At 45.2% G+C, this 11,600-nt stretch overlaps 1 protein-coding gene across 1 annotated transcript; it reads left to right on the forward strand.

Annotated features, from left to right (window-relative positions):
• Nucleotides 1-1,183: 1,183 nt before the first annotated feature.
• Nucleotides 1,184-5,297, forward strand: LOC127593071 (uncharacterized). The gene is made up of 8 exons (XM_052054288.1): nucleotides 1,184-1,326; nucleotides 2,126-2,278; nucleotides 2,409-2,518; nucleotides 3,473-3,587; nucleotides 3,665-3,990; nucleotides 4,113-4,198; nucleotides 4,612-4,771; nucleotides 5,000-5,297. Exons 1-8 carry the CDS (start codon nucleotides 1,269-1,271, stop codon nucleotides 5,147-5,149), a joined length of 1,158 nt encoding a protein of 385 aa, XP_051910248.1. The 5' UTR covers nucleotides 1,184-1,268; the 3' UTR covers nucleotides 5,150-5,297.
• The last annotated feature ends 6,303 nt before the right edge of the window (nucleotides 5,298-11,600 follow it).

Raw genomic sequence — 11,600 nt, forward strand, 5'->3', positions numbered from 1 at the left:
CAATAACCTTCCCACCCACCCTCAATTCTGCTGCTGTAGATTGGAAATTTCCCCAGTGTGGGCAAATAAAGGTTTTATTATCTTATCTCATACGATATATAGGATACCATATCTCTCTCTCTCTTGATTCTTTGGGGAGGGGGGCTTGTACATACAGTACATGTTCCCACTTACATATTTGACATACTTTGGAAAGTAGCCGCTCTAACGCGGTTCACTTTCCGCGGCTTCGCTGTTTCACAGATTTTATTTAGTGCCGTTTACTTTTTAGTGCTTTTCACCCTTGAAATCAGAACGCATCGGCGGCGACGTGTGTCGATAGTACAGTATTTCCAAAAACTATGATAGTTATTTATTTAAAACGTTTGTTTTTTTTGTAATAGGGCCTGAAAAGAAGATTTGGTCTTTGATTTCATTGAATATATAGTTAAATACTGTATAACGACTGTAAAAAAATAAAGTTCACGACTTCACGGATTTCGTTTATCACTGGTTCTTTTTGGAACGTAACCCCCGCGATAAACGAGGGATTACTGTATCCATACACTCGACTCTGAATGCTTGGTAAGGTCCGTGCGGGGTGTTGTTTGACCTCTACAGTTTTACATCTGTCTGTGATTGATTGGCGACAAGTGGGAGCGACGTGTTCAATGTTTTCTGTTATGGTCACTGGCTTTGTCTTTTGGACCCCCCTCCCTCTACTCAACTCAACTCAACTGTATTTATAGAGCACTTTAAAACAACCATTTCTGTATACTAAGTGCCGTATGTGGATCAAATATCATATATCCAACAATAAAACAACAAGTTCATAACAAAGACAGTAAAATGACGCAACTCACGACAAAGGGCAAATACAAAATCAAGTTGAAACGTTACGTTGCAAAACACCTTCCTTGATGTTGCCAGTTAAAGTACAGCACAGATGCCAGCAGTACGTTGCGCTTTACTGGGGTCATTTGCCTTTCTTTCCATTTCACGATGACAACAACCGCTTTGTTATTGCTATACACCTTTGATATGTGTCCCCCGCTGAACCCCCTGTAGGACCGCCCGTTCCCATCTTTGTGATGGCTCATTGGCGACCTGAAAGGGCAGCCCTTTTTCTTTCAACTCTTCATGTTGTTCAGTGTGAACTGTGCTTAAATTCGGCAGCCAAGCCCGCTGGCTTCATCAAATCGGAGAGTCATCCCACCTGACCAGAAAAGTAATTCCACCTGACCAGAGCGTATCTCTTCTCCTCGTGACGGACCACGGTAGCAGTCACCATGTCGCCACGTCTGCTGATGGCCTGTGTGCTCAGCTTGTTTGCGTCTTCGGTCATGTGTAAGTATGGAAGAGAAAAAAAATACCTGCTACCTTAGAAGAGTCTTATTTACCAGTCGATATTTTGTATTAACTTTAATAGGACTCATTCTGCAAATCTGTCATGTATACACCAGGGATGTCCAAAGGTTTGATGCAAAAAAAAAAATGGAAGGATGAAAGGCCCCCTTAAAATTCATCAACTTTTTTAAGCTTAAGTCAGTCAAGAAAGAAATTATGCATTGTTTGTACTGTTCGTTTCATCGGCTTTCTGTTCAAGGTGTTAAGGAAAGTAGCTGATTTTTTTGGGGGGTGCCTAACACCCCTCTTAACAACAGCCCAATCGCATGGCCATAAACAGAACCAAAAAAGAAAAAAAACAAAAACAAAGATGACCAGTTACCCGAGTATCACTAATGCGATGTCTGGATCAATCAGCCATCAAGCACAAAGTGGAAGAAACTATGTATCTTAAAATAGAATGATCTTTATTCACTGCAGTGTTTTGAAGATAAAAATGTTGTTCTTATCATGATAATGGCTTAATTGTATGTTTTTAGACATTTTTTTTGGTCATGTGCCGGGCCACTAGGGGTCCTCGGACCACAGTTTGGACACCACTGGTATAAGATAAGATAAGAAAAACCTTTATTAGTCTCACAATGGAGAAATTCCCAATTCACCGCAGCAAAGTTATGAAAGGAAGAAGACTCTGGAGCGGTTGGCCAAAAGACTGCCAAGCCACCTCCTGCTGATACAAAGAGCACCCCCTGCATGAAAGCCCCTGTCAAACGGCCGCTCAAAATGTTTCTGTCCTCAGGCGTTGAGAGGGGCTTGTGGAAGAGAAATGGCACGGGTTGCTTCCGCTTCTTCAGCATGCCCAGATGTTGGTATCAGGCCGAGGATCACTGTGTCCAAGAGGGTGGTCACCTGGCCAGCTTACACGCACACCACGAGGTGGTGTTCTTGAATGGTGAGCATTAAGATTTGGGGAGTCGTGCCAATGCCAGGACACAATGCTTCACGACGTCCACCTATGTGAGTCGTGTTCTTGTGCTCAAACTAATTGCCGCGAGTGTTGTTGTTGTTCGCCTTTCCCAAAGGCCTTAGCGAGGGCTCCGCGAACACATGGGTGGGAATGCATATCGACTGGTACCGCTATTGGCTTTTCTGGTGGAGGAAGTCCCTTTCTTTTACTGACGGAAGCTCTGTGGTAAGTGAATGATTTGCCGCATTCTTATTTATTTGGCAAAAAGTAAGATCTGGGGTGATAACAAGACAAAGGTGGAAATATCAATATTGATGAACTGGATGGAAGTGAAGTGCTGATCTTTCAAAGTGAATTTAAACAGGGAATGACAGCGTACTGGCGTCCAAACGTTTGAACAATAAAAATCAATTTTAAACTCTGGTGAAGCTTTATTGCAAGGACATTGTTGGAATTTGCCAATAAGATGAGAAAACCCAGACTAAAACCAAGGTCACAAGGCTAGAAAAGCACACAACAGGAAGAAACATTTGATGGGAATGTGTGCGCTCAACCTAATGTTTTAGGCAGTCAAAGGATCCAAAAATAAAGGACAGCATGCCGCACACACACTTGCTCTTGGTGTCAGTAATAAGCCTTAGCTGCAAAAATGTACTTTGAAAATAAATTCAACCACCAGCAGCATGGAGTCTATTGACATGTACACTCAACTCAACTGTATTTCTTGAGCACTTTCAAACAGCCATCACTGCATACAAAGTGCTGTACATGGAGCAATTAACATATCCAACAAACAGTAAATCAAATCGGTAACAAAGATGGTAGAAAGCACCGAACAGCAAAACCAATAACAAATCTTAAGTCATGCTGAGTCAAATGCCAAAGAATACAAGTGACTATTGAACAGTGAAACAACTTGGGTCGAATGTACCCAAGAAATGGAGGGTAATCCTCTGCAGCCCCTTGAATTGGGTACGTGTTAAATCGTCTATTTTTATCAAAAGAGTGTAAAAATCTTAATGAGCAAATCATTCATTACATTTCTAGTCCAGGCTCCCCAAAAATCATTTGTTACTTTGGATAATTGTCGAGGTGGTTGTTTAGTGTCACAAGGGCTATGAGGAACATGCCCTGAAACCGACACATGCTCAAATCACATTCGTCCCTTGTAATGTACAGGACTTCCTCGACTGGGATCCCGAGCCATGGCACCATAAATGCATTGTGGTGAGAGGGAACCGATTTCTCACCGACATGGATTGCGGCAAAGCCCTGCCATTCATCTGTCAAAAAGGTCCGAGAGTCATGAATGCGTCACATACTTGGCCTCTTAGGGAATGTGTGCGCTCAACCTAAATTCCTTTCCTGCAGGCCATGGCTCCCCTTATCCTACCTGTACATGTCCTGCGTGCACCTGTGATAAGTGTCCTTGTCCCAAGTTGGAGTGTCGTCCTTGTAGTTGTCCTGAGTGTCATTGTGCTACTTGTCCCCCTCCTACCACCTGTCCTCCTGTCCCCCGTCTGACCTGTCCGACTAATCCTCCTATGACTACCTGTCCCAGTCTTCCCACGTGTCCTCCTCCCCAGCTGCCAACATCAGGACCAGGTAATGTCACGCACTGGAGTGAAAACTCTTCTCTGACGCACATGTCTGATGACGCGGAAGGTCCGGGCCTACTCCTTTTGGCGCCTCATCCGGTGAGTTTCGGACTTGTTGTGTGTATTATGCACGACAGCCCTTTTTCAGAGCAAGACTAGTTCTACATTGGAGTGTTTGTATTGAATTTCATTTTTGACTGTAACAAATCGTGTGCGCGCAGGATGGATTCAGAGTTGACCTTTTGGGGCTGCTCGGTGTGGGCAGCAGCATCGCCATCAGAGGACAAGTCATATGGATGGCCGAAGAGTACGTAGCCTCCCAACCTCCGTTCCCACAAGGAATTCAGTTCCCGCGACATGTTTGTGCGTCAAACAAATTGTTTTGAACCGGAAGTTCCCGTGTTTTCTTTTCAAAGATGCGAGTATGTTCTACTTTGGAATGTATCGAGATACCTATGCAATGACCGTTTAGTGGAGATAGATCAGAAGGAAATGGCACATTCCCAGGCCTGACAAGTTGATTCGAATGCACATCAAGTGACAACCTGAAAATCTGTTGCACTATTCTCTCTTGAACTGATGGCAAATGTAATCGCATCATTGGTCACTGTCACAACGAAGCGTCCTTGAATCGTTTCGCAACCCACACATCGAAAAGCCGACCGAATTGTCTTTTGTACATTCCTAGTTTGAAGACACCTGAATGAGTAAATATTGCAGGTTGATGTTCGAGCTGGTCGCGGTCAACGACACTGCACTGCTCCTGGTCTTTCCCGTGAAAGACGAAAAGATTCTTCTGACCGCCGACCTGAATGGGACCAAAAACATCGAGGAGAAAGAGTCCATCTCTTTCCTCTTTGGACCTGGACACGACTTTGAGGTCAGCTCAAACACGACGTCGACTGTGTCATTTGGCATACATCTCCATGACTGCCGTAACTGTTTATTGGTGGACAGCAAGGTGGTCTGATGGTCATTTACATCAATTTCAGTGCACTATACGTATATACCAGACACCTCTTGACAACCAGCCCATCGTTTTGTCTAGAATTGACAGTGAAAGAGCTCTTCGCCAGCACATTGCTCATACTGATGTCGTGTCATTCAGGTGATCATCCGGTGCCACGTCGACCGCTTCCACCTGAGCGTCGACGGCGCCCAGCAGTTGGAGGTCGTGAACTGGGTTGGAGACCCGCAAAGCATCACGGCACTAACGATCGGGGATACCCTGTTGCTGAAGGACGTGAGGCTGAAATGATGTGACCGCCGCGGCCAGATCGGAAGCCCCACTTTCTTCAATCGACATATTGTCTATGGGGGGTTTCTTGACCGATAATCTGCACGAGTCCATGTTTGGTTGCTGTGGAACAAATGCACTTCAAAAAAACCTGAGCATTGCATGTGTATGTCTCGTTTAAGCAGTGTTTTTCAAACCTTTGAGCCAAGGCACACTTTTTTTCATTGTTAAACCTCGGCACACCACGAGCTAAAAATGTGGGGGAAAACCCCCCAAAACGCTTATTAAACTCACCGGAGTTGATGGTATATAAAGCTTCTGGGGTGAGAGGATGCTGGCGTGTATGTCGCCGCTTCTCACTCCAAACCTTTCAAAGCTCAGATATTCCTTCTGATTGTGATTGATTGTCACTTCACCTGACCAATCAAACCCCAATTCGTAACTTAGTCCACAGGCTAACGGCGGTAGCCTAAGCTTCCCAGCTGTCACCACACCGGCCTTTCTCCCTTGTCATGGGGCGCCACAACTTCGCCGCCTTTGGATTATTCCTGATACTCCTGACGTTCTGCCAGCATCCAGTGACAGGACTGCTCCACTATTCTGTCGCGGATCTTCTCCGGATCCGGAGGATTGCACCGGAGCCTCCGCCTCCGGAGTTGCACCATAATCCTGACATCGCTGGCCTGCCTCGACGTCGCTACATTCACCGCGGGTCGCGTTGACAGGTTGAGTATAAAAACCCTGGCTCAATCAACTCGACCTGGTCCACTTCTCGACATCCTCCCAGAAACTGCGGCCGCAACTCCAACCACCATGCAGTAGCTCGTCTGGCTACGTCGCCTAACAGCACTGCCGCCGTCAAGCATGACACCTCCGCCATCAACTTTGGACTGCTGAACATCCGCTCACTCACGAACAAGGGACACCTCATCCAAGACGTCCTCGCCGAACGCAAACTTGACTTCCTCGTTTTAACAGAAACCTGGCAACAAGCCAACGACTTTGCTGCTCTGAACAACTCCACTCCTCCCGACCCTGTTTACATCTTCCGTCCCCATGGCAACGGCCGTGGAGGACGCCTCGTGGTAATCCACCGCGAGAAGTGGAAAGTCTTGCCTGTCTCCGTCCCTGCATCAAGCTCTTTTGAATGCCTGGTGTTTAAACTCCCTGGACCCTCGCCAACCATCACTGCTACAGTTTATCGCCCCCCGAAGCCACATAGCAATTTTGTCAACAAATTTTCCAGCCTAATAAGATAAAATATCCTTTATTTGTCCCACACTGGGACAATCAATACACTTATCCACTCTCTCGGCAAATTAAATTTTGCTGGGAGATTTCAATATTCACATGGACAACCCCGACCTGCCACTCACCAGAGACGTCACATCCTACCTGGAGAGCCTCGCGATACACTGTCTTATTGACTTCCCCACCCACATCAAAGGCCACACATTGGACTTGGTTTGCTGCTCTGGCCTCTCCCCCTCCAAGCCCACCTCCAACATTGACACCTTCTGCTCCATTATCGACCGTTCCCCGGCCCCAGACGCCCTTTCAAACCCGGATGACCTCACCGCTCAGTACAATGCCTGCCTCACAAATATTCTAAATTCTCTCGCCCCCCTGAAGACCAGGACTTCTTCATTCTCTACATCTGCCCCCTGGTTTACACCCGCTCTTCGGTCATTGAAATAAAAAAAGCGCCAACTTGAGCGACTCTATAAGAAAACCGTTCTCACCATCCATAAGGACATGTACACAACCCATCTCACTTAATACAAGGACCAAATTGCACACACCAAATCCAGTTACTACTCCGGCCTCATCCTCTCCAATGAAGGAAATTCAAGAACTCTCTTCTCCGTCATGGACAAAATCCTCCGGCCACCAAATTCTCTCCCCCCCCCCCCCCCCCCCCCACCTGTACTCCACAGCAACCTGCAACTCCATAATGGAGCACTTCAATCACAAAATCCTTAAGATCCATCACCGTCTGAACCTTCTTCTTGTCATTTCTTCTCCAGTTTTGTTCCGCCCACGACTGCTGAATTATCCAACCTCATCCTCAAATCCAAGCCCACCACTTGCCAGCTCGATCCCCTCCTTCATCACTTGTTAAATCCTGCCTTACTTCCCTGCTTCCTCTCATATCTGCCATTATCCACTCCTCACTCTCTTCTGGTATTGTCCCATCACTCTTCAAAACCGCTGCTATCACCCCCAAACTGAAAAAACATGGCTCTGACCCCAACAACTTCGATAACCACCCCCCTATCTCCAACCTTTCATTTATCTCGAAAATCCTAGAAAAAAACTGTTGCTGCTCAACTCTACTCCCACCTGTCCCTCCACTCTCTCTATGAACCCCTTCAGACTGGTTTCCGCCCCCGCCACAGCATAGAGACTGCCCTAATCCGTATTGTACATGATCTCCTCATAGCATCTGATTCCGATTTAATCTCCATCCTCATCCTCTTAGACTTGAGCGCCGCCTTTGACGCAATCTCTCACCCTATCCTCCTCAATAGACTCTCCTCCATTGGTCTCTCCCACACTCCCCTCAGTTGGTTTCACTCCTACCTCACCGGCCCCACTCAGTTTGTCCTGCTCAAATCCTTTACCTCAAAGCCCTCCCCAGTCAGCACAGGTGTACTACAGGGATCTGTCCTAGGTCCCCTTCTCTTCATCATCTACCTCCTGCCTCTTGGCCGTATCCTCCGCAAATGTAATATCCACTTTATCCATACTCCCACCCCCCTCCCTCACCTTTTGCCTCTCCGAACTCAAAACAAGGTTCACAACAAACTTTCTTAAATTAAATGCTAATAAAACTGAAATCCTCCTTCTTGGCACCAAATCCGCTTTATCTAAAGTAAACAGTTTCTCCTTCAACATCGACAGCTCCTTAGTGTCCCGCTGAACCCCAGGTCAAGAGTCTGGGTGTCATCCTGGATAGCATGCTCACCTTCCACTCACATATCAACACCATCACCCGCACTGCTTATTCCCACCTCCGCACTATTACCAGATCCTCGTCCTCCCTCCGCCTGTCAGTGCCCCCTGCCCGCCTGAGCACCGTGGGAGCCAGAGCCTTCAGTCGCGCTGCTCCAAAGCTTTGGAACAACATACCTCCGAACCTCCAAAACTGCACACCTCTTTTCAACTTTCAAGTCCCGTCTAAAAACACACGTGTTCAGGTGTGTTTTTAGACACACAGCTCTTCCATTTCCTATGTTTTTTTATGATTTTTATGGCCTGTTTTTATATAATATCTTGCTTACCAATTTTTACATTGTATTTTCTTATTGTCTGTACAGTGACCTTGGGTGGCATGAAAGGCGCTTTTAAATAAAATGCATTATTATTATTATTATTATTATTATTATTATTATTATTATTTGAATAACGAACATGTTATATTGTTACTATCACCGTTTTTACAGTGGCGTTCCGTCAAGGACAGCAAGGCCTTCTCTGCTGGCCTAAACCTAAATTTACTTTTCTGAGAATATAATATAACATAAATTTGTTATTTTATTTTCAGAAATATGTAAACAAAATTATTCTCTGTATTGTTTACGTCATATTATTTCTACTTTGTCGAGTGGCTATCAATGTTATTTTAAATAACATTGAAAGGCACTCGGTAACTTATTTATTATGGTAGAGTTTTTAACCAGTCATATTTCAGCTAGCTTGTGTTGTTGCAAATGATCTGTTCGCTTTATTTTCAAAGAATAGTTTGTTTTGTTATTGTGTGGTTGGTGTCTTATACGAAATTGCGACATTGCGCAATTTATTGGACAGACTTGTTTAAGATCATACAGCACACATTTTATTTAGTATTTTTAAATATTTTTATTTTTGACAATATCTGTAAATTTAGTTTCCTGCTCTTAATTGCATACTTGATGGTTTTAAATGCTCCTGAAATTAAGTACTGCTTGACGAGCGTATATTGCGTTAATGTATGTGACGTCACTGTTAGGCCTACGGTTGAAATGCATGGCCTGCCACTGCGTTTTTAACATTGAAGAATGACATTATAACAATGGCGGGCCGTGCATTTGCTTGCTGGGACAGGCTTGCTAGCGCAAGACTTGGGCGACCTCTTCGCACAATATCCAGCTTTTCGCAGAAGGCCCGTCTTGAAAATTGTGTGGAAAGTAGTTCTGCAACCAGATCAACGTCTTCTCCTTTGGCCATTTTGGGTTAAAATGTAGTGATAGCTCTACCAGGCGCTAATCCAATCACCGAACGCGCACGGATCAAATTAATGCTCATTTAGGCTTCAGGAGGCCACCCTGAACTAAGTAAATGTTGAAATGTGTGCATAAGTCCTTTGGTTTAGGCGTGACACTCAATTTGAGTTTTTATTGCTTCAAATGCATTTTCAGGCCGAGCTGAGCACGCTTACTGACTTTGAATGTATCTTCATAGGAATGAGTTGTGTGATCAAATTGATGCTGCTTTGAATGTATCTTCATGGGAATGAGTTGTGTGATCAAATTAATGCTCATTTAAACTTCACGGGGTCATTCTGAACTAAATTCATGCTGAAATGTGTGCATAAGTCCTTTGGTTTAGGCGTGACACTCAATTTGAGTTTTTATTGCTTTAAATGCATTTTCAGGCCGAGTTGAGCACGTTTTCTGAGTTTCAATGTATCTTCATAGGAATGAGTTGTGTAGTCAAATTAATGGTCATTTAGGCTTCAGGAGGTCAACCTGAACTAAATACATGTTGAAATGTGTGCATAAATCCTTTGGTTTAGGCGTGACACTCAATTTGAGTTTTTATTGCTTTAAATGCATTTTCAGGCCGAGTAGAGCACGTTTTTTGACTTTGAATGTATCTTCACAGGAATGAGTTGTGTAGTCAAATTAATGCTCATTTAGGCTTCAGGAGGTCAACCTGAACCAAATACATGTTGAAATGTGTGCATAAGTCCTTTGGTTTAGGCGTGACACTCAATTTGAGTTTTTATTGCTTTAAATGCATTTTCAGGCCGAGCTGAGCACGTTTTTTAAGTTTGAATGTATCTTCATAGGAATGAGTCGTGTAGTCAAATTCATAGTCATTTAGGCTTCAGGAGGTCAACCTGAACTAAATACATGTTGAAATGTGTGCAAAAGTCCTTTGGTTCAGGCGTGATGCTCAATTTGAGTTTTTATTGCTTTAAATGCATTTTTAGGCCGAGTTGAGCACATTTTCTGAGTTTGAATGTATCTTCATAGGAATGAGTTTTGTGGTCAAATTAATGCTCATTTAGGCTTCAGGAGGTCAACCTGAATCAGAATCAGAATCATCTTTATTGGCCAAGTATGTAGAACACACAAGGAATTTGTCTCCGGTATAACACGCTGCACTAGTATCATCGTAAACAACAAAATCATTGAACCATTTTAGAGTAACCAGTAGTTTTGTAGTACCATTTTCTGGTGCAAGAAGAGTGACTATGTCAGTGACTGTTTCAGGAGTTAATGGCTAGAGGGAAGAAGCTGTTTAAGTGTCTACTGGATTTGGTGCGCATGGATCTGTAGCGTCTGCCTGAGGGGAGTGGCTGAAAAAGGTGGTGGGCAGGGTGCAGGGGATCCAGGAGGATTTTCCGTGCCCTTGTCTTGATTCTTGCAGTTTGCAAGTCCTCAAGAGTGGGTAGGGCGGTGCCAACGATTTTTTCTGCCGTCCTAACTGTCCGTTGAAGTCGGATTTTGTCCTTTTTTGTGGCGGCCCCAAACCAAACTGTGATGGAAGAACACAGGATTGATTCGATGACTGCCGTGTAGAACTGTCGTAGCACCTCCTGTGGGAGGCCATGCTTCCTCAACAGCCTCAGGAAGTACATCCGCTGCCGGGCCCTTTTCAGGATGGAGATGGTGTTGACTTCCCACTTCATGTCCTGGGAGACTGTGATTCCCAGGAACTTGAAGGTCTCGACGGTTGACACAGGGCAGTTGGATAGTGTGAGGGGCAACTGAGGAGAATCATGTTTCCTGAAGTCCACGATCATCTCTACAGTCTTGAGCGTGTTCAGCCCGAGGTTGTGTCGGCCGCACCAGAGCTCCAGCTGCTCCACTTGTTGGCGGTACGCAGACTCGTCGCTGTCTTTGATGAGACCGATGACCGTGGTGTCGTCTGCGAACTTTATCAGTTTGACAGCTGGATCTGTTGAGGTGCAATCGTTTGTGTAGAGAGAGAAGAGCAGTGGCGAGAGGACACATCGCTGTGGGGCTCCAGTGCTGGTGGTGCGTGTTGATGACGTTGTTGATCCCAGTCTCACCTGTTGTGTCCGTCCCGTGAGGAAGCTGAGGATCCACTGGCAGATCGTAGGGGACACACCGAGGTGGAGTAGTTTGGGGGTGAGGAGTTCCGGGATGATGGTGTTGAACGCAGAGCTGAAATCCACAAACAGAATCCTTGCGTAGGTCCCTGTGCTGTCGAGGTGCTTGAGGATGTAGTGCAGACCTAT

This window comes from Hippocampus zosterae, chromosome 20, assembly GCF_025434085.1.
Source record: "Hippocampus zosterae strain Florida chromosome 20, ASM2543408v3, whole genome shotgun sequence".
Classification (NCBI taxonomy): domain Eukaryota; kingdom Metazoa; phylum Chordata; class Actinopteri; order Syngnathiformes; family Syngnathidae; genus Hippocampus; species Hippocampus zosterae.